The sequence below is a fragment of the Callorhinchus milii genome, unplaced genomic scaffold (genome assembly GCF_018977255.1).
Source record: "Callorhinchus milii isolate IMCB2004 unplaced genomic scaffold, IMCB_Cmil_1.0 Scaffold22, whole genome shotgun sequence".
Classification (NCBI taxonomy): domain Eukaryota; kingdom Metazoa; phylum Chordata; class Chondrichthyes; order Chimaeriformes; family Callorhinchidae; genus Callorhinchus; species Callorhinchus milii.
Window position 1 is genome coordinate 9,583,935 of NW_024704763.1, and position 23,078 is coordinate 9,607,012.

Here is a 23,078-nt window from a genome sequence, read left to right on the forward strand (position 1 = left end):
AATATACTGTAAAGTGAATTGATTGTGTATTTTCTTGGCAAATCAAGGCAGGTAATTGCGCACAGCAGCGTCCCACACACAATCGTGGATTGAATGACCAAATATCAGGATATGTAATCTTATAATACAATTTATAATTCTTTCCCCATTGCTCTTTGGTCCTGGGTGAGGGCTCTGTCCTGGAATGCCAATTGTCAACAGCTCCATTGCCTTGACATAATGGGGAGAGTGGGTACCGTCTTGTGCTATTTCAACTCATGCATGGGAATCTCCAGCTGGTTGTAGACCACTTCACAATGATAGTGGAAACTATGGACCATTAGTTTAACAAAATGAAATTGTGTACTAGCTGATATCTGGTATGCAAAACACTGATCATTATGAATTGTTCAACAATTGGTGTTATAAAGTTTAATGTTGAAAATTAATTCGTTGCTGGGCAGTGCTCTATCTAATGTGAAGTTTATGGACATGGGGGTAATTTGAGAATGAGCAAGCGCAGTACCAAATCATAGGCATTGAAGCCAAACTGATCAGCAACAACTGCATTAGACAGGGCATATTGTCAGAACTGAGATAGCAGGAAGCCAAAACAGGGGTTGTCCTCTGAGTGAAAACGAAGGAAAAGAAAGGCAGGAGGACTAATAATAATCCCAGTAATGCTTGCATTTGATGTAGTGTTGAATGTCATTTGATTTATGTTGAATGTCTTAGTGCTTCCCAGTCAATGCTAGAATGGCACCTGTGACAATGCAGTACTTACCCAAACCCTGAGCTCAAAGTCAGAACTTGAACCCCCAACATTCTGACCCAGATATGAGAGAATTGCAAGGGTGGTAGCGTTCAAACTGCATAGATCTGACGCCTAACTGTGTACAATCTAAAGTGAAAGCTGAAATTCCTTAGTATCAATGTCAACAGCTACGAACAACAAACAAACCGATGCACATTGATAAAAACAGAAGTTGCTGGAAACACTCAGCAGATCAGGCAGCATCTATAGATTTCAGGTCGATGACCTTTCATCAGAACGAAGCTGTTGTGACAATGTTAGCGGTTCAAAATGCCAATTAAAGACAAATGGATCCTTTTGTTCTGACGAAAGATCATCGACTTAAAACGTTAACTCTCTTTCCTCTCTCCATAGATGCTGCCTGACCCAGCCACTTTGTTTTTATTTCAGATTTCTAGCATCTGCAGTATTTTGCCTTTTAATGCATATTCATGTTTATCTACGAAATACAGTCATTGCATTTTACAGGAAATCCTGCAGAGCGTTTTGAGGCGTCCTCCTGACATGAAAGGCTCTGTATACGATTTAATTATTATTATTTAATGTGCAAGGGTGACGGTATTTTGAGAACTGGCTTCACTGTGACATGCGGAGGGATAAAAAGACACTAGTGGAAAGAGCAACAACCTATTGATCCTGATCAACCCACCTGGAAGTGGGGAGACAGAAGGATCTGTTTGTCTTGAATTGGCTTTTTGAATCACTAACATTGCCACAACAGCTTAAAAAGCAACTGCAACCAACGGCCCCTTCAACCACAAAGGGCAGAATACAGTAGTGGTGTGCCTGGACTGCAGATGGGAGGGGGTGTCCACTGAGCAGTGCGGGTTGGCGGTGGAGGAGGAGTTCAGTTGCTGCTGTTGATTTCATCTTAACTGAGTGCGTTAAATTGTTTTGCACAAATACAGACTTCCTATGTTGAAGGTATTTTTTTTCCTCGTTGGCTGCGGTATTAATGTAGGCAGAGCAATTATTGGCAAAGAAAGAAGTGTGCTTCCACTGATTAATATGCTTGAGTGTCCACTGCCCAGGCAACTATTGTCATTGTCTCTCCATGGTAACCTTCATTACTTCATCTGTGCATAAAGAGCAACCCATGCTGCAGTTTGAGCGTTTCCATAGTTACTCAAGTACCTACGATGGCATCTTCTGTAACTCGAGCTTTGTCTGGATAGATTTGCATAACCTAAATTAACCCTGTGAGGACTGAGCATCCATTTGTACTTGTTTTCTGCTCTATAATCTTCTTCCTGAATATCCCATCCACAAGATTGCAAAAAGTGCAATTTTGGGAAAATCTTGAATTCATGAGACGACGTATAATTTATAATAATAATAATAATTTTTGCATTTGATATAGCGCCTTATCACGTCTGAGGCGTCTCAAAGCGGTTCACAGAATATAATGTGGATTGACTGTGTATTTTGTGGACGAAACGAAGCATCCAATTGTGCAAACCAGTGGCCCACTAACAGTCATGGATGGAGTGACCAAATTATTATTATTATTTTTGGAGGAATTATTATATTATTAAGCATGGGGGGAAAGGGGAAGGGGGGAAGCGGAAAATAAAAACACTCACTTCGGGCTATGAAGTCTGATAAGAACTCTTGTGCAGAACACATCAAACGCTGACTGAGTTTAGGCTTGTGGAGTCCTGTAGCTTGGTGATTAGCGCCCACGTCTCGCAAGCGAGAGGACCCAGGCTTGATTCCTGGGTAGGGGAAAGCCTTAGGCAAGTTTCCTTACCCCTCTGTTTATATAGCAGTAAGTAGAAAACCAGTTGTTAATCGATTGGGGGATCACTTTCCAGTGATGATAATCCCTCACGTTCCATCACTGGGACACTGCTGCACACAATTGGCGACCGCGTTTTGCCCACAAAATATAGTCATTACACTTTACAGTATATTCTGTGAAGCGCTTTCAGATGTCTCAGACATAATTATGCGCTATAAAAAATTATTATTATTTTTCTGTATAAATCAAACCATATTTTGAGGCTCCTTTTATCAGTATCAGGCAATGCTTGTGAATCCTGGATAGGGCATTTGGATAGTGAAGAAAGGGTCAAGAATTTTGCTTCCCAGTCACTTGTTCTTAGAGTGGGGGAAAAGTACATGTAACTATTCCTTCCATCCCTCTGGTAAGGTGGGGCTGGCTATACCCCAATCCATACTGTATTTACCAGGATACTACAACAGTCCCTAGTACATTGACAGCCTGGCTTTCAGAGAGACATGATCAGACTCTGGTTTTAACCCTTTCATTTGCTAGTCATGCATAAGATGCATCTCAGTCACTTGTTCCCAGTGCGCATTCACTAAGTTGCTTCCCAAATGAATATGTAGCTCTGATCCAAGTATTCACTTGCAGAAACAGTCAATCCACTTTGCAGTATATCCTGTAGAGACATCCTCCTGGCGTGAAAGGCACTACATTAAATCTAAGGATTATTATTCTCCCAATTTATTGTTTTCCTGCTAAATTTCTCAAATCCTTTTAAACAAGCAACACATCCTTTACGTGGAAAATCCCCCTGGTTTGTATGTGATTTTTGTGAGTGTCACTTCAGCAATGTTTTATTGAGTTTCCGTTTAGGCTGTGAAGTTCTCACTTAAGATGCAGAAATGAGCTAAGGTACAAATGCTGTAAATTGGTATTTGTTCCCTGCTATCTGGATGTAGAATTCCTGACCGAAGCAGAATGTCTCTTGGCAAAGCCCAATCCATACTGTATTTACTACAACAGTCACTAGTACGCTGACAGCCTACTTTCAGAGAGATATGATCAGACTCTGGTTTTAACCCTTTTTTTAACTAGCTGGAATTTGCACACCTTCGTCACCTCCCGCCTCGACTACTCAAACTCCCTCCTACCCACTGTTAAGTGCAATGTCCATTCACCTCACAAACTAGAGTTCTATTCCTGACAACTCAAAAAAAAAATCTTTTGCTTCTAACGGCTGTAAATATCATAGTGTGGACAGTCACAATCCAGTTGCTAATGGGCACTGGACAGATCTGAGACTTTTGCATAACATAGAAAACAATAATTTTACTCTGAGATGGCTGCTGTGAGATCTAAATTTCTGGAATCATTGAGACATCTCATAGAATCATAGAATTATACAGCACTGAAGGAGGCCATTCGGCCCATTGTGTCTGTGCTGACTCGTTTAAAAGAGCTTCCAAATCAACCCCACTCCCCCGCACTCTCCCCATAGCCCTGATCAACCCCACTTCCCCACACTCTCCCCATAGCCCTGATCAACCCCACTCCCCCGCACTCTCCCCATAGCCCTGATCAACCCCACTTCCCCACACTCTCCCCATAGCCCTGATCAACCCCACTCCCCCGCACTCTCCCCATAGCCCTGATCAACCCCACTTCCCCGCACTCTCCCCATAGCCCTGATCAACTCCACTCTCCTGCTCTCTCCCCATAGCCCTGATCAACCCCACTCCCCCGCGCTCTCCCCATAGCCCTGATCAACCCCACTCCCCCGCTCTCCCCATAGCCCTGATCAACCCCACTCCCCCGCGCTCTCCCCATAGCTCTGCAAACATGTCTCCCCAAATAATTATCTATTTCTCTCTTAAAAGTTATCAAATCGGCTTCTACCACCCGTTCAGGCAATGCATTCCAGATCCCAACAACTAAAAGGTAAATGTGGACCGCTAGAGGCAGAGACGGGGGGAATTATAGTAGGGGACAAAGACATGGCAGAGTCATTAGACAAGTACTTTGCTATTGACTTCACCTTAGAAGACACTGAAAACCTACCAAGAATAGAGGGGAACCAAGAAGACAACGTTAGCGAGCAACTTGGGGGAATTAATATTAGTAAAGAAATGGTTTTAGGTAAATTGTCCGGTCTTAAAACTGATAAACCCCTGGACCTGATGGCCTACATCCCAGGGTTTTAAAAGAGGTGGCTACTGAGATAGTGGATGGCTTGTCTTTGATCTTCCAAAATTCTCTGGATTCTGGAACGGTTCCCATTGATTGGAAGATTGCAAATGTAACACCACTATTTAAGAAGGGTGGGAGAGAAAAGATGGGGAACTATAGACCAGTTAGTCTGACATCAGTGGGAGGGAAAATTCTTAATTCTTAAAATTCTTAAAAGTCCTTAATTAAGGATGTCATTATGGGATTCCTGGAAGACCATAACAAGATTAGGCAGTCAACATGGCTTTACAAAAGGGAAGTCACGCTTAACTAATCTTTTAGAGTTTTTTGAAGATGTATCTGCAGGTTAGATAGGGGGGAACCAGTAGATGTAGTATATTTAGATTTTAAGAAGGCATTTGACAAAGTGCCACACAAAAGGCTATTGCACAAGGTTAAGGCCCATGGGATTAATGGGAACATATTAGCATGGATTGAAGAGTGGCTAACGGGTAGAAAACAGAGAGTAGGGATAAATGGTCATTCTCGAATTGGCAGGAGATGTGACTAGTGGAGTGCCACAAGGATCAGTGCTTGGGCCTCAGCTATTTACAATTTACATCAATGATCTCGACGCGGACATTGAATGTAACGTATCTAAATTCGCGGATGACACTAAACTCGGTGGGAGAGTAAGCTCTGAGGATGATGCAAAAAGATTGCAACGGGATATAGATAGGCTCGGGGAGTGGGCGAGTAGGTGGCAGATGGAATTTAATGTGGGGAAGTGTGAAGTTATTCACCGAGGTAGAAAAAATCAAAAAACATTATTTTCTAGAGGGGGAGAGATTAGATAGTGTTAGTGTTCAGAGGGATTTGAGTGTCCTTGTACACCAGTCTCAAAAAGTTAGTTTGCAGGTGCAGCAGCAACTAAGAAGGCGAACGGCAGTTAGCGTTCATTGCAAAAAGTTTAGAGTACAGGAGTAGGGAAGTCTTGCTGCAACTGTATAGAGCTTTGGTGAGACCGCACCGAGAGTATTGTGTGCAGTTTTGGTTTCCTTATTTAAAAAAGAACATACTTACCCTCGAGGGGGTGCAGCGTAGATTCACTCGGTTAGTTCCTGGGATGAGGGGACTGACCTATGAGGATAGGCTGAATAAACTAGGGTTGTATTCTCCAGAGTACAGAAGAATTAGGGGAGATCTTATTGAAACATATAAGATTCTTAAAGGGCTGATAAAGTAGACACTGAGGGTCTGTTTCCCCTGGTGGGAGAATCTATAACCAGGGGTCACAGTCTTAAAATTAAGGGTCAGCCTTTTAGAACAGAGTTGAGGAAACATTTCTTCACTCAGAGGGCAGTGAATTTATGGAATTCACTCCCCCAGAAGACTGTAGATGCTCTCAGTCCTTGAACATTTTTAAGGCTGAGACTGATAGATTTTAAAAAATAGAGGGATTAGGGGATATGGAGATAGGGCAGGTAATCAGAGTTAGGTCAGAAGAAAACCATGATCTTATCGAATGGCGGGGCAAGCTCAAGGGGCCAAATGGCCTACTCCTGATTCTTATGTTCTTAACTCGTTTCCACCAATGCACATGGTTTCCACCAAAAGGTTTATTTCCCTTGCTCAGAATTGCTGTCACCTGTGGCTGAGAAATTTGGACAAGCACAGAACTCAGGTTACTGACTCATTAATAACCTCAGAAATGTTTCCTTCAATCCAATATGTAATCAGCAAGAACTTTTAAGGGACCATAGTTGAGTGTGTGGTGCTTTCTTTTGAAGTAGCGATAACCAGTGTTGTTTTATTCCTGGAAATGATGATAAACTGTTCCATTCCTGTCCCTGAAAGTCCTGGAACATGTTGTTGCTTCGCTCCTTCCTGTTCTGCCACTCCTTTCACAAACCCCTCCAATTGGGTTTCCGTGCGGCCCGTTCTTATGGAAGAGTGCTTGTCATAGGTTTGTCATTGCGTGCTATCTGTATGACTATAAACAAAAGTTCATGTGTCTTCTGCAGTTTTAAAGTTATTTATTCACTGGCCTCTATTTGTGGTCTTGCAGGACTACGTCAGCAGATCTGCTCTCAGCGCCTGCAGATGAGCCAAAGACCAGCCTGTTCAGCCCATGCCCTTCCCACCACTCATTCCTTTCCCACAATGGTAAACACAGCCCAGTAGATGTGGTGTGCTAAGCATATCCTACCACTCAGGACTATGCTGAAAAGGGAGTTTCCTCTCCCGGTATCTGGCCAACAATCCCTCAAGTAAAGAATTGGTCATTCACTTCATGGCTGTTTGTTGGATGTTGTTGTGCGCAAATTGGCTACCCACAAAATACCCAGTCACTAGACATTACAATAAATTCTTTGAAGCACATTGAAACATCCTCTTGACGTGAAAGGTGCTATATTTCCAAATATATACCAAATGCAAGGATAATTATTATTGCAGAATTATTATGTTATTGCAATTTAGATCACTACCTAGATGTAATTTCTGTGTGGTTTTCAGTGATGGATCAGCCAGACCAACAGCACTGGCACGTTACACTTGAATGGAAATTCTTAGTATATTTTGAACGTCCCAAAATAACTACTTTCTGCATTTTGTGCAGGTATCTTATTGAGCTGTTACTGAATTGTCTTATTAACAGTTCTAGTTGCACTAATAATTATAGGAGCTATAATCTATGCTTGTCTTGTCTGCCGTATGTGTCCACATTCAATTTGTTGGTCACCATGCTTCTTGATGTTCTCCAGTTCCTCATGTCGTACGTTGTAGTCACTTGGATTGGCCACATCAGTGATACTACCTGTACAATCTAGCTGTTTTCTATGATGATATCAGGTTTGTTACAGATTACTGCCCTATCTGTATGTACTTGTGAGTCCCAGATTATTGTGATGTTACCTCTTGATATCACATTTGCTGGTTCATACCAGTTGGTCTGAACGTTATTATATCACATCTAATTCACCCAGAACTCTGCCACCTGATCTAATCTGTACTCTCATCACCCCAGTCCTCGCCAGGCTCAACTGGCTCCCTATCACAGAACGGATCAACTTCAAGATCCTCGCACTCGTTACAAATCCCTTCATGCCCTGGCACCTCCCTACCTCTCCAACCTCTTGCTTCCTGCTCCAACTCATCCGCTCGGCTGGCTCCAGCCGCCTGCATCTCCCTCATCCCCTCTGATCCAACATCGGCGGCCATGCTTTCAACCTCTATGCCCCCGATACCTGGAACTCTCCCTGAATCCCTCCACCTCGCCTCCTACTTTCTCTCTTTCAGATCACCCCTGTTCGATCATGCTTACAGTGACCTCCGGCTCAACATCGCTGTTAAGCGCCCCGAGACGCTACCCCGCTTAAAGGCCGCTATATAAATGCATATTGTTGGATGTTCTTAGCTGCATTGTTATGTCAATTCAGGTACTCTGATGGTGGGAGGACTGGACATAATGACAATATGTGGTTTATTATTTTGCTGTCTGTGTTACTTTTTATTTTCCTCCATCACTTGTTTCTTTTGTTAGAGGAGATGTGTCATTTGTCCTGTGAACATTGAACCCTAACAAGTCACCAAAATAGCAGGATTAATTCCTGTGTTGTTGCTGTTTGACATGCAATAATTGCCTCAGTAACTGGGTTCCTTTCAAAACCCGGGCATGCCAGGAATTGCTTATGTATTAACATGCTGAGACCCGTCATTTCAAGAGCTCAGAAAATATTGCATTTCATCAAACTTGTCAACGGGTTTCTGTTATCTGATGTTTGCCGTGTGGATGGCATTTGTGACAATGATTTTTGCATTTCTTTGTGAGAACTGTGCCACGATGTAATGGTGAAGATATTGTTCTGCACTCTTCATTTGAAAGTATAATACTTTCATTTACTATTCAATCCACAAAATGTTATTGTGCACATGAAGTCACTGTCAAGTGATTTTAGTGTCTTGTGCAGTATAGTACAGAGATCGTAACTAAAGGGTTACAAAATGATGCTACCTACAATTGCATGTAATGCCTGTCCTATCGGTTAGTAAGTATATCAGGACTAAAATAGTCATGGCAACAAGGAGCAACTATCTGGACTAGTTGTACTGTGCAGAAGGGCCTGGCTAAACGGTATAGTGGGTGATCTGGCTATCAAACACGTCGGCCCCAACCAAGGTGTGTCACTGTCGTACCAGAGGAGAGAATGGGGAAGGGGATTGGGAGCCAAATGGCTTTCAGCTGTTTGTCCTGATTAGAGAATCGAATGTCTCGTTGGGTTGCATGTTTTTTCTCTGCGCCTGTGTGTCAGCTCGCCTGTGTGAAGCTGTGCTTCACTGCAGCTGTTGGTTTCGGCGTGCACGGTGCTGAAGCCTGATGCAATAAGTTTTTTTTAATAAAATGTTTAATTAAAAAACCCTTTTGACAAATACTGTGGTTGATTAAAATCTCCTGAGGGTATCTGGCACCCTCCCGCTCCGGTACATTGAGAACTCTGCAAATATTGATTGCAAGTCTGAGAAATAGAATTGTTAATGTTAATGGCGCTGAAACATTTCACTGAGCTAGTGTTCAGAGATTCAACAAGATGATAATTTAAGGAGCGTTTTTGCACTGAATGAAGGATAAGAACTGCAGTTTGTTCAGCGAACACTGTCTAACTGTTTAGTGGGAAGAGTGCACATCCGACTAATTAAAGCATTGAGTGTCCCGATTAATGCCCTAGTTTGAATCCTGATTGCTCTGAAGCTGAACACCATGAGACCCGCCATTTTACCATCAAGCTCGACTTCACTTCAGTGTATTCACTGCATCATTGACATTCGATTTAATATCTAAAGCTTTGTGTATAACATATGCTGGAATAGTCAGCACTGTTGGCTCATTTCCAAATCCGGCGTGTGTGCTGCATTGTCGGAGGTGCTGCCCTTCCCATGAGATGTTAAACTGAGGTCCCATCTGCCTGTTCAGGACATTAAAGATCCTGTGACATGGTTTGAAAAGAGAAGGAGGTTTCTACTTGGATTCTGACCAACAGTTCTCCAAATAAAAATGAGTTACTCACTTCATGCTTGTTGGTGGGACATTGCTGACTTGAAAGGTTCCACACCAAACGCAAGGATGATTATTATTATAAATCTCTTTAATTGATTTATGATATCTGATATATTGAACTGTCCTGTTTCAAATGGCTACAGGCATATTCGCGCAAGAATGCTGCTGTAGCAGAAGCTATGAGCAGAAAGATGAATTTCATTTCATAATTGAAATGTTTGTCAGCAAGACATTGATTGAATGCATTTGCTTTGACGAGGTCCCTTCTGTTAGCTGCTGAGGTCTCCTTGCTGAAGGAGTAAAGTGCAGATCTGTTACAGGTTTGAATTTTACTCACATACATAACCTACTTGTGTTGAAAACCAACTATTATGCTCACAAACCTAAAATGCTGTAACTGTTTTGCAAATAATGACTGGTGGGTAACACGCAGACTTGGATTTCAAAAGAGATTGTCTAACTTTGGAAATGCAATCTCATGAGCATCTTTATAGGAATTGAAAAACAAATGGACTTCTAGCTTATCAGAGTGAGCTGTTGGTTCGTATGAGACACAGTGGGTTTCTCCTAGCTTCATAAATAGTAACATAGAATATAAAACAAAAGAGGTGATGACCAACCTGTACAAATCGTTAGTTAGACTACGGTTAGAGTATTGTGCCTAGTTTTGGTCTTTCCACTTTAGGAAGGACATCAGGATCATAGAGAGGGTGAGAGGGGATTTACTAGGATAACACTAGGCACGAAACGTTTTAACTATGAACAGAGACTGGAGGAACTGGGCTATTTTCACTGGAACAGAGACATTTGAGGGGAGCCTGATTGAGGCTTTAAAAGGTGAAAGGTTTTGATAGTCGATGGGGAGCAATTATTTCCACTGGTTGGTGAGTCAATGATTAGAGGGTGTCAATTAAGATACAAAAGTCAGCAAGGGAGCAAAGAGGGAGATTAGGAGGATTTAGGAGTGGTTAGGTTGTGGAATGACCTGCTGGGTGGAATGGTTGAGGCAGGATTCATATTAGCTTTGAAGAGAAACTAGATGAATTTCTCTAAAAGCCTAATTGTATGGAGGGAAAGTTGGGTAAATGGGACTGAATTAACTGCAGCGACAGTGGTCTGAACAGCTGCCTTCCTTGCTGTAAATTATATAAGGAATATTTGTCTGTTCATTTTGTGCTATGGTACTGTATATCTGACCTCGTCCATTCTCTCCTTTCAGGAATGGTGTGAACGTGGAGGGAGCAACACACAAGCAGGTTGTGGACCTGATCCGGGCGGGAGACCAAGAGCTGATCCTTACAGTGTTGTCTGTCCCACAGCAAGAAGCTGAGCGCCTTGACCCAGGCGATGACTCCTCTGGGAACATTTACTATGACTACAGTGAGAAACGGGCAGTGCCCATCTCCATCCCTGGCTACAAGCACGTGGAACGGAATGGAGAGAAGTTTGTGGTGAGTGGTTGACTTTGGAAAGGGTTTCTTTGCTGGGTTTGCATTTCATGGTATAATAATAACAATAATAATCCTTGCATTTAATAATAATAATACTTGCATTTGATATAGCGCTTTTCACGTCGGGAGGACGTCCCAAAGCGCTTCACAGGATATACTGCAAAGTGAATTGACTGTATATTTTGTGGGCGAAATGCATAGCAGCCAATTGCGCACAGCAGCGTCCCACAAACGTCGTAGATTGAGTGACCAAATTATTATTATTTTTAGCAAGCTCAGGTTGTAAACATGTAGACGTGTACAGAGAAGGCCAGCGGAGATTCTGCAAAATACTAGTGTTGGTATTTCTAGCATTGAAAGCCTTGTATATTAGCTTGATGTTGGTGGTTACCTCTTCTTGTACCTGTTTAAGCCATCACAGTAAGCTGTCCTGCTACTTCTGTTCCAGGTGTTTAACATCTACATGGCTGGACGTCAACTCTGCTCCCGACGGTTCCGGGAGTTTACTATCCTTCACCAGAATCTCAAGCGGGAATTCTCAGATTTTCACTTCCCAAAGCTTCCGAGGAAGTGGCCGTTTTCCCTTTCGGAGCAGCAGCTGGATGCCAGGCGGAGGGGTCTGGAGGAGTATCTGGAGAAAGGTGAGAAGATCAGCCCACCTCATTTACTTGAGGGGTAAGAATGGCTTGCGTTGGGAAAGGTGGTGTCTGTTTAGTTGTATGGAAAGTTGGCATTTTTCCAGTGAGAAAATATAAACGATCATTATTATAGTTCATTTCCTTTCACTTCCAACCTGTTCTTCCACTCCAAAGAGCTGGAACAAATTGTCACCTCTAAGCTTGACTCCAGTCCATCTTCCGCTCTACCCACAGCTGAGACATCCCTGGTCAGTCAGAGTTGATGTCCAGAGTTGAGTTCGCCCATACGCACTCCTCTTTATCTGCTTCACTCCCACGTCTTCATCCATTCGGCCCTCGCTCCCTGGAACACCATTGTGGAGTCCTTCTGCCTTGTCATCTCCCTCTCCGCCTTCAGAGCTCGGCTTAAGACCGAACTCTTTGACTGCGCATTCTCTCTCTCTCTCCCCCCCCACCACCCCCCATCCCCCTGCCGCTGCACCCTGTCCCACCTCCCCATATGCAGACTCCCAGTCAGTGTGTGAAGTGCTCTGATCTCCTAATGTGGAAGGTGCTGTATAAATGTAAATTGTTTCTATGTTTGTCTCTATTCCTGTCTTCTTCCTGAGCCATTTTTAGAAGCCGATTATTTTACGTTATCCAGAATTGGAAAGAAATACCCTATAATTTAATGACAATTTCTGGTTAACTCAGATTTTTAATATATAGTGACACTACAATCTCCTGTGGTAAATGGCATGAAGTGGATTGAATAACATTGGCAAACAAACCCAAGAACTAAAACATGACCTGTTTTATGAGATCTCTGTGATTTTGAATGAAATATGCTCATTAGTGATCTTCTTCATTCACATCCTTCACATGTTCCTACATAAATCCTCATAATTGTGGACAATTGAGAGGCTGTTGACCCTTTTAGATTTGGTTTGCGGCTTTAGGAAGTTGCTGGTTAAGCTATGGTTTGTTTATTTTTGTGTTGAGCAATAAGAGTAGCCTGGGATTCCCGCCTGGAAACAAGACTAAAAGTGACTAATATGGGAGCACAAACTGATATGGGAGCACGGGTTTTGAAAAGGTCCTTTTATATCAGTGCAAACGTGTGCCAAAGAGAACTTAGTGTATCACATATGGGTAATAATTCTTTCAAAAAAAAATAATAATAAATTGGTCACTTCAATCCAGGACTATTTGTGGGACACTGCTGTATGCAATTGACTGCCGCGTTTCGCCTACAAAATATACAATTAATTCACTTTACAGTACATTCTATGAAGCGCTTTGCGACCCCTTGAAGATGTGTTAAGGCGCTATATGAAATGCAAGGATTATTATTATTATTATCCATTTACATAGTGTGTGTGTATGTTTGCATTTATATAGCACCCTTCATGTGGGTTAGCAAGGTGTGGGTGTATGTGTGTCGGGTAGGGTGAATGTTACTCTGGAAGAAAGCTGAGGTTGGTTAAAAAGAGATTTGATTTACAAGTACCAGTGTCCTGACTATCAACTGATAATTTAGCTCTTACGTCTGCTGGAAAGCTCTTACAAGCTTTTTACTTCTGTTTTTATTACTATTTTGAGACTGACCAGTTAGTTCTTATTGGGATTTACCACTTATTGAAGTTTGAGCTTGACTATTAACTTTAATGGGAGCTCAGCCAGAATGAATTGCAATGAAGCAGATTTGTAATAAATTCCCCACTATAAGCCTTATCCTGCCAGTCTTTCTCTTTGAGCTTTCTTGAAGCTTTGTGAGGCAATTTATTCTAATAATAAAATAATAATCCCTGCATATGATAAATTGTCTTTCACTTCAAGGGGATGTCTCAAAAATCATCTCATGGGAGGTACTGTAAAGCGTAGTGACTGTGTGATTTTGTAGGTGAATACAGCAGACAATTTGCACACAGCAGTGTTCCACAAACAGCAGTTTCCTTACTCCACACACCTCTGTTTACCCAGGAAAGACCCATTTTATTTGGGGGCTTCATAGCCAAGACACTTGGAGCAACTTCCTTCTGTTTTCATATAGTGTCGTGGGATCTTTAATGCCCACCTGAAATGCTCATCTTGTCTCAACGTCTCATCCGAATGATGAGCTCTAACAATGTCCCTCGCCACCATCTGCCTGGTTACATGTTGGTGAAGGTGACCTGCATTGGCTTATCCAGGTTCACTAGCTGCTATCAATTGATTTTCAATCTGCTGAGAATTTGATGGAACATGGCAAATGTGGAGTCCTGTAGCTCAGTGATTAGAGCACTCGCCTTGCAAATGAGAGGACCTGGGTTTGATTCCCGGGAGGGTGAAATGTTGGGCAAATTTCCTTACACCACACACCTCTGTTTACCCAGCAGTAACTAGGAAGCCGGTTGTTAGTCGATTGGCGGATCACGTTTCTGGGGTTAATAAACCCTTCAAAAATAAATAAATAATAATCTGGTCACTCAATCAGTGACTGTTTGTGGGACGCTTCTGTGCGCAATTGGCTGTCGTGTTTCGCCCATAAAATATACAGTCAATTTACTTTACAGTATATCTTGTGAAGCGCTTTGAGACGTCTCGAAGACGTGATAAGGCGCTGTATCAAATGTCAGGATTCTTATTATTTTAATGTTCTGAAACTGGTGAGAAGGGCAGCGGAAGAGGAGCGTGAAGAAGTGCCTGTCCCACAAGCTTTGGGCTCCCCTCACTCTCAGCTGTAAGTGGACAACCTACAGAACTTTGTAAATATGAAAATTTCCAAAAGTAAGACTTCAAATATTGTCAAAAATCTTAGGTGAATTGATGGTACTTATAATTAAAATTATAATAATTAATGTTTATCTTTGCGTTTGATATAGTGCCTTATCGAGTTGTCATGATGTCTCAAAGTGCTTTACTGGATTTTACAGTGAAGTTCGATTGTGTATTTATTGGCAAACCCAGCAATTTGCGTACAGCAATGACCCACAAACAGACATATATGAGAAGCTAAGGGATACAGTATTAGTTTGGGACCCGACATGTCAGTGGCTGCTAGGATGTTGAAATGCGAACTAGATGGACCTTGGTTTCCTTTGGCAGCAAATTCTTATGTTCTTATGTTTTTATTTCACAAACAAATGACCCGAAATAGCATTTTCATAGAAATGTATCTTGAGAATGAGCAGAAACTATAGTTAAGGCTATCCTATGATAGATGATTGTATATGATTCAGAGAAGTAAGTGTGTAGAGTTAAGTTGGAATGTGACCTGTTTGAGCAGTGAATGCGCCTGCACTGTGCAAATGGAGAGTGCAGCACTGAATACACTAGATCCGAAAGAGCTGCAGTTTCAATCTGAGGGTTCCTGCAGGGCACAGAAAGCTAAGTTGAGTGAAAGCTTGCCTCAGGTACTGTTTCACATAGTTACAACATCTTAACATTTTGTATCATTATTCAACACGATAGTTTTACTAACCGACTGCAGCGGAGGCTTGTGCTGGTTCTCCATTCGACTGAAAAACAACACAAACACAAAGCCTGAGGCAATGTGTGGTATATTTGTACTGGTCCTCGACTGGAAGTGTGTCAGTGATATGGAAGTAAGCCAAGTTGTGTTGCTATTATTTCTCTGTAGCTGCACCCAATGTCAGCCTTGAGCAATTGCCGGGTTAGATACAGTGCAGAGGTTTGGCGTGCTGAGCAGCTCAAATCACTTGAGCACTGCACCTGGGCCCTGGAGTCCTCAGCTCTTCATCCTCTGAAGGTTGTTAATGTTAGTAAGAATCAATATACCTATGAGGTAAGGGCTGGCCTTCCTGTGGCCTGCATTCATCCAGGCTATTAGTAAGTAAGCAGGTGGCCTGGCTCCTCCAGGAGATCTGAGGCGATAGACAAGGTCGATGGTTTTGCTCATTCAGCGCCTCGGGATGTCATCCTGACATGAAAGCCGCTATACAAATGTAATTTGTTGTTGTTCTGTGCCTAACTGTACGCCGCTGCCTTTAGAGATTTGAGTGTGCCCACGTGACAGACCAAAGGGGCTTGTGCTGAGCACAGTCACTGTTTACATTGCAGAGGACATGGTGTATTAACTTGTTGCTTGCTGGCCCACACGTCAGGGAACGTTGGGTTTGTACAGTGTGCCGAGAGCTCAGCAGCAGTTTCTGGTCAATGCATTTTTTTTGCCAAACTTTTTTTTTTGCCCAGTCAGGTGTCTAACACAAGCGGAAACCCGCGCTTAAGAATCTCCAAACCAAACTGAGATTTCCCTGCATCCCATAATGGAATGCGCAGTCTCTCCCTGGAAGGACGCATCCTGCTTACCTAAAACTGGAGAGTATTAGTCCTGTAGCTCAGTGGTTAGAGCACTCGCCTCACAAGTGGGAGACCTGAGTTCGATTCCCGGCAGCTCAGGGCAAGACCTTGGGCAAGTTTCCTTACTCCACACGCCTGATAATAATCCGTCAAGAAAAAAAGAATAAAAATTTGGTCACTCAATCCACAACTGTTTGTGGGACGCTGCTGTGCGCAATTGGCTCCGTGTTTTACCCACAAATATACAATCAATTCACTTGACAGTATATCCTGTGAAGCGCTTTGAGATGTCTAGAAGATGTGAAAAGTGCTATATCAAATGCAAGGATTATTATTTATTAGGCGCAGCTTGTCAAGAGCCAAGGCTTGGGGGGACCCCAGAGTGTGCGTTGGGGTAACGGCTGGAGTCTAACCAGCTAAACCCACACAGCTTGCCATTGATATTGCTGTCTGGTAAGCTTTCCCGCTGCTTGTCCAGCTGGGCCCGCCCTACCTGTTAGTTAGGACTTTGGCTGCGGGGTTAACAGGAATTGAGGGGGAGGATTCCCTGCCCCCAGTGACTGGTCGGCCCTTCCAAGTCCTGCTGATTGATGAGCTGGGCTGTACTGCCATCAGCAGTGCCATGGGATACTGCAGACCCTCCTGGTTCAGGAAACGGACTAGAGGCCGTCACAGAGGCTCAATTCCAACATTCCATTGCCAGGCAAGTCACCTTGGAGAGCTCTAAGGAGACCCCCACTTGTCTTTTCTCCCCCCTCCCCCCAGGAGGATAGGGTTGAAGCACTTTGTATCGTCTCTGGGGAGCTTAGAAATGGTGCAGTTTGTATTCTAACTTCTGAGAGGAGATTAAAAAAAACTAAAAGCTTCCACTTGGTACTGAGATAACAGACAACCACCCAGTTTCCAGCAGAGCTGGTTTGTTTGTGGAATGCAGTGTGGCAGTGGCCATACATGCATGGGAACAGCCGACAAAGGCATTATTGTCCATCAGTACTACTTTCTAGTCAATGACACGCAATCCTGCAACAAACTGGTTAGTGTAACTGGTATAATTACACTGCTGGGTTTGCAATGGCTAGAAATACATACTTTTTAGACTACAATAGCTTGTCCTCGTGCCAGCAGACTATGAGGTACACTGTGGATTTACAGGTGGATTACACAGGAGGCCATTCAATTTTTTTTGCTCTTCCAAGAAGCCATCTATCCTAATTACAATTCCCTGCTTTGGCCCCCATCCCTCTACAACAACAACTTGCACTTATATATCGCCCTCCATGCAGGGTAGCATCTCAGAGCGCTAAACAGAGGCGGAGCCTGACTCCGAGCCGGAGGAGGGAAGGTGGCCGTAAGCATGGTCAAAGAGGAAGGTTTTCAGGCGGGACTTGAAGAAGGGGAGAGAGGGTGCAAGGAGGAGGATGTGAGGGACGAGCAGGAGCTGGGGCCAGTCGAGTGGAGGCACCGGGTGGTGGATTTGGGAGTGAGAGGGTCGGAGAGGTAGGGAGGTGCCAGTGAGTGATTGGATTTGAACATAAGTGTGAGGATCTTGAAGTCGATCTGTTTGGTGATGGGGAGCCAGTGGAGCCTGGGCCAGAACTGGTGAGATGTGGGTAGGGAGTTTGGTTCGGGTCAGTATGAGGGCGGTAGAGTCTGAATGAGCTGATCTTGTGAATGGTGGAGCTGGGGAGACTGGCGAATAATCCAGGTGGGAGGTGACAAACGCATGCACCAGGGTTTCGGCTGCGTTTCTACGAACTGCCACATTCACCCTCAAGCACAGTCCACTACATGTCAACAATAATTCCTGTGAAAAGTTCCTCCCGACACGAAGGGGCTATGCCAAATGTAAGGATTATTGTTTATCATTAATTCTCTTTTAAATGCCTCGGACGACTCTGCTGTAACAGGACTCCTGGCAAATCATTGCCCCTCTCCCCCCCCCCCTTCCCTCACCCCCCCTCCGACAACTTGCTGTCGGAGACTTATCTGCCTGCCCCACCGTCTGCCTGTCACAAATATAGTGGTACAATAAGTATGCATGTGCAGTGTAAATTATTGATTAAATTGGATTTTATATGATTTACATAATTTTGCCTGCAACTTATACATTGCATAAATCATGTTAAATAATCTCAACTGCTGGAAAATAATATCTGGGGATACAGTGTGTAGTTTGGAACACATGTCAAGCGACTGCCAGGATGGTGGAGGGGAATTGGTCTTCTCTTGCCAGCAAATTCTTATGTTCTTATTACTGATATACCTATGTGAGTTTTATTGTACAGCATCGTCAAGCCATGTAGTGCATGCAATTCTTGAAGATTATCCAGGAATAATGGAGCTCCGAGACCAGATTCAGGACAGAGGTTCAGATATAGAAAATGATTAGCTTAAAGCCAATCCTGCAAGTCTTTATATAGTTTATACATGATATTACTGGCGGGTGATCTGATGTACCGTAGTTACTTATTATGATTCTTCAATTCAGTAATACCCTTTGAAGTGCCAGAAGTTGGCTAGAATATTCATGATAGATTAGTTCTGCTTGTTGAAATTTTTAATCTTCAGACGGTCGAGCAATTTTCCCAGATTCCTGGTTTGATTATACATCGTATAAATGACGTTCTTTATAGCAAACAACATTTATAACAAAGGGCTGAAGAATGAAAGCAGTGATTTCAATTCTTATCGGCCCACAGGAAGCTGTAAATCAGGACACTGCAGAAGCCAAGTCCCAGTTGCTCACTGCCAGCCTTTCCCAAGCTTTTACTGATCCAACATTCCACGGAGCTGCCCTCAATACCCTGCTCTGAAGGGCACACAGTCTTGTCTTTCCAGCATTAACTGGGTATCACACTGGAAGTGGTTACTACAAGAAATTTTAATGAGTAAAAAGGTTTCCAGTGGTTGTAAATATTACCTCTCTAATAAAAATTTGTGCTCAGTTCATAATCTAAAATAATCAGCTTCTTGGAACCTTGTGTGAGGGTTATTGAGCCCCAATATTGCTGTTTGGCCAAATCGGCTGAGTGACTTGCTCTGTAAATTAATTTTTGTTGTGAAATTGATGTTTGAAGTTTAGTTGTGATTTCCATAGCTTATAAGGACTTCAAGTATAAGACAACAACAACTTGCATTTATTATAGTGCCCTCCATGTGGGGTAGCGTCCCGGAGAGCTTGAAGAAGTTGTTCAGGAGATGAGGCGAAGTTGCTCAGATCTTCTCGGCAGTAGAGGTGTGCTAAGCAGCTGTTGTGTTGGATGATTTGCTCTATGTTGTGCTAAACTCATGGTTTCATTGACATCTTCTCATTCCCTTCTCTGAACTTTGACTTTGTTTCGTGTTAGCCTGGCTCATTCAGCTATGCTCTCGCCTCTGAGTCAGAAGGCTGTGGGTTTAAGCCCCACATTGGGATTTTGAGTTCAGTCTAGGCTGGCAATGCTGGGGAAGTGTTACATTGTGGAGGTGCTGGCCTTTGGATGAGATGTTAAACTGAGGTCCCTTCTGCCTGTTTTGATAGATATAAAAGATCTCATGGCACTATTCAAAAAGAGATGGGAGTTTCTCTCTCCTGGTGTCTGGTCAATCCCCCCAAATAAGATTGGTCACTCATTCCACAACCGTTTGTGGCACATTGCTGTGCCTAAATTGGCTGCCATGTTTGCCTACAAATACACAGTCACTACATTTCACAGTGAATTCCTATGAAGCTCTTGGAGACGTCTCGATGATATGATGAGGCGCTTTATCAATGCAAGGAATTAGTTGATCTGATCATTAATAGAATCATAGAATATTACAGCACAGAAGAAGGCCATTCGGCCCATCATGCCTGTGCCGACTCTTTGGAAGAGCTAACCAATCAGACCCACTCCCCTGCTTTTTTCCCATGTCCTTGCAAATTTTCCTTTACAAGTACTTTCTTGAGCTTTTTTAATCTCAGATTTTCCATCAAAAATGTGTAGTTTTTCCCAGGTACAAAGATGGACAGTCCTGATCAGATTTCTCCAGCTGATATGCTTGCTTCTCAAATTGAATTGTGCAAGGATACACTGTGCTAGATAAATAGTCTGTTCATCTTCTTCAGCTGTTGGGCTTCCTTCCTCGCTTCCCTCCCCCTCCCCTCCACCCTCACCTCCCCCCAACAAAGTCTTGTCTAAAAACTGGACTGTTCTGTGCTGGTCAATAAGTCACTGTCAGCTTGAGAGGATATCCTGCTCCACCTTCAAGGAGTGGCTAATTTGAATTGAAGGAAGTGTCCTGCTTGTACAGCATGCTAAAGATATCCTGGCATCATTTTTTGCTCTACTTAAATCCGAATCTTGGACCTAAAATTGGATTTGTGATCGTGAGCAAACTGCTTGATCCGGAATCTTTGATGGGATATTTTCCCTGGTTGCACTCCCTTGAATTCCTCACTGCAATGCTTCAGATCGTCCAATGCCCCACTCTCTGGCTAAAGCAATCTGACCCTCCCCTCTGTAAAGCTGCTCCGTTGAGGAGGTTTGCGGAGGTCACACAAGTTGTGCTGGTCTAATTTTTTGATGAGATATGTGTGATCTCTTGACAACTTCCCTCCCTTCCCCCCCCAACACACACACACACACACACACACAGTGCACTGTCTGCCTATTCAGAGGCTCTATCAATGAATAGACATCTTGGCAAGTGTTCATTAACTGAAAGTTAAGGGAATGGCTAACTGCTTCACTAAGTTTTTTTTACAAAATCTTTGCCAACAATCGAGGGGAAAGCAGGTGAAAGTAATGAAAATTAGGGTAGTATGGGTGAGACTTTATACCTTCTTTCCTTCCCAGATTAAGCCCCTGTTTGCTGGCAGGACCCTGAGTTCATTCATTGAGTTCATCAAAGGTGATGCCTGACGAAGTTTCGAGGAGGCGACTTCTGCCCTCTGACCCTGGTGGTTTCTGTAACCTCCCCAGTGACCCTGAGGACAAAACCTTCCTCTTTACACCCTGTGCGCTGGCTGTCAGTGCTCCTATCAAGATGGAGATTTCAACTTGTGCTGCCTATAAAAGCAAGGAAGTTATGTTGAACCTTTACATGTTACTAATTAGGTCTCAGCTGGAGTATTGTGTCTGAGGAAGGATATCAGGGCTGGGAGAGGGTGCAGAGCAGGTTTATAAGAATGATACCAGGAATGAGCGGCTACAATTATGTAGAGACTAGAGATGTTTAAGATTGTTCTCTTAAAGCAGATAATCTTGAGGGTAAATTTCATATAGGTGTTCAAAATTATGAGGGGTTTTGAAAGAGTAGATTGGGAGAAACTATTTCCTATGGATCAGATTTAAGTTAATTGGCAAAAGAACCAGAGGGGAAATTTCTTTTACCCAGAGAGTTGTCACGGTCTGGAATGCGCTGCCCGAGAGGGTGGGAACAGATTCATAACAACTTTTAAAAGGGAATGGATAGGTACTTGAAGAGGAAAAATGTGCAACGATAATAATAATAATAATAATCCTTGCATTTGATATAGCGCTTTTCACGTCGGGAGGACGTCCCAAAGCGCTTCACAAAACATACTGCAAAGTGAATTGACTGTATATTTGTGGGCGAACGCGGCAGCCAATTGCGCACAGCAATGTCCCACAAACAGTCGTAGATTGAAAATGACCAATTTATTATTGTTTTTGGTTTTGGAGGGATTATTATTAGGCTCTGTGTGGAGTAAGGAAACTTGCCCAAGGTTTCGCCCTCTGCCTGGAATTGAACTCAGGTCTCTCACTTGCAAAGCGAGTGCTCTAACCACTGAGCTACAGGACTCCACAAAGGGGGTGAGAGCGGGGAGTGGGACTGATTGGGCCGCTCTTCCAAAGAGCTGACACAGGCACGATGGGCTGAATGGCCTCCTCCTGTGCTGTAATATTCTATGATTCTGAAGCAGTCTTCCAGTCTCTCTCTGTGTGGAAGGAAATTGCTTCAGCGTTTTAACAATATCACTTTGTAACCAACCACAATAAGTTGCCTTTTTTCCCCCTCTTCCATAGGGGAGAATAGTGCTTGATTTCCTTCTTGCTCAGTGACATCGGGTTCTGTGCTGCAATCTGATTTGTGAAGCCTTCGGCCCCAGTCTGATGTGCTAATGCTGTGAGGCGCTGTGTTGACACTGAGCCCGGGTACTGCATTGTATTGTTTCTAGTTATTCAGAGGCTTAAATGTTTCTGCCTTTGTGCCACTGTCAAAGGAATTGTTAACATCACCGAGGTTACATTTTTAATAGATCATGTGTTCTTTCTGAATTACAATAGCATGTGTACATTTGGGCCAAACGCAGCTCCTCATTTGCTGACTGCTTTTTTTTGAATGAGTTCCTGAACACACACTATCCCAAGGGATATTGTTATGAATGTGACTGTTCTAATTAAAACCAGCTTTCGCTGGTAAGAGCAAAGGAGGTGGCCTCTGAGTGAAATGCATTTTAAGAGCTGTGCTTCAATTTGCACCGATGAACCTTCAGTGTATAATCCAAGCTACAGACAATAAAGTGGGAACAAATAATTGGCTTTTATGTTGTTTCTTTTATAGCTCCTTGAGAGCTCTCACTCGGTGTTGACTGTTCAGTGGTCTCTGAGGTATGAATGAGCAGCTTCCTCAGCACGCAGGATTGCAGATGTGCCAATCATTGAGTTGGATGATGATGATTATCAAAGTGATCTGACGTGTTAGCATTTTACAGACATTGATGGTGGAAAGAAACCAAAGAGTGATCTCTCCCAAAGTGTCGTGGATGCAGGAGTGGGGAAGAGAACAGCTATTAGACTGGACTTGCCAGTAGCAGCAGCCCAGCATGTTCCTGTGCTGAATAATCAGCATTCATATTGCTGCACTGTTTGCGTATTCACATTAAGTATCAAACCTCCAATACCTATGTATACATTTGTTGGAGGCTATAATAATAATCCTTGCATTTAATATAGCACCTTATCACAGCTTCAAGACG

At 43.1% G+C, this 23,078-nt stretch overlaps 1 protein-coding gene across 1 annotated transcript in view; it reads left to right on the plus strand.

Annotated features, from left to right (window-relative positions):
- LOC103188201 (sorting nexin 27) overlaps window positions 1–23,078 on the plus strand; it is an 80,362-nt gene that overhangs the window by 31,293 nt on the left and 25,991 nt on the right. Inside the window, exons 2-3 of the mRNA XM_042342961.1 lie at window positions 10,964–11,195; window positions 11,644–11,836. Of these exons, the coding sequence (XP_042198895.1) occupies window positions 10,964–11,195; window positions 11,644–11,836 (425 nt within the window). The remainder of the gene's footprint in view (window positions 1–10,963; window positions 11,196–11,643; window positions 11,837–23,078) is intronic.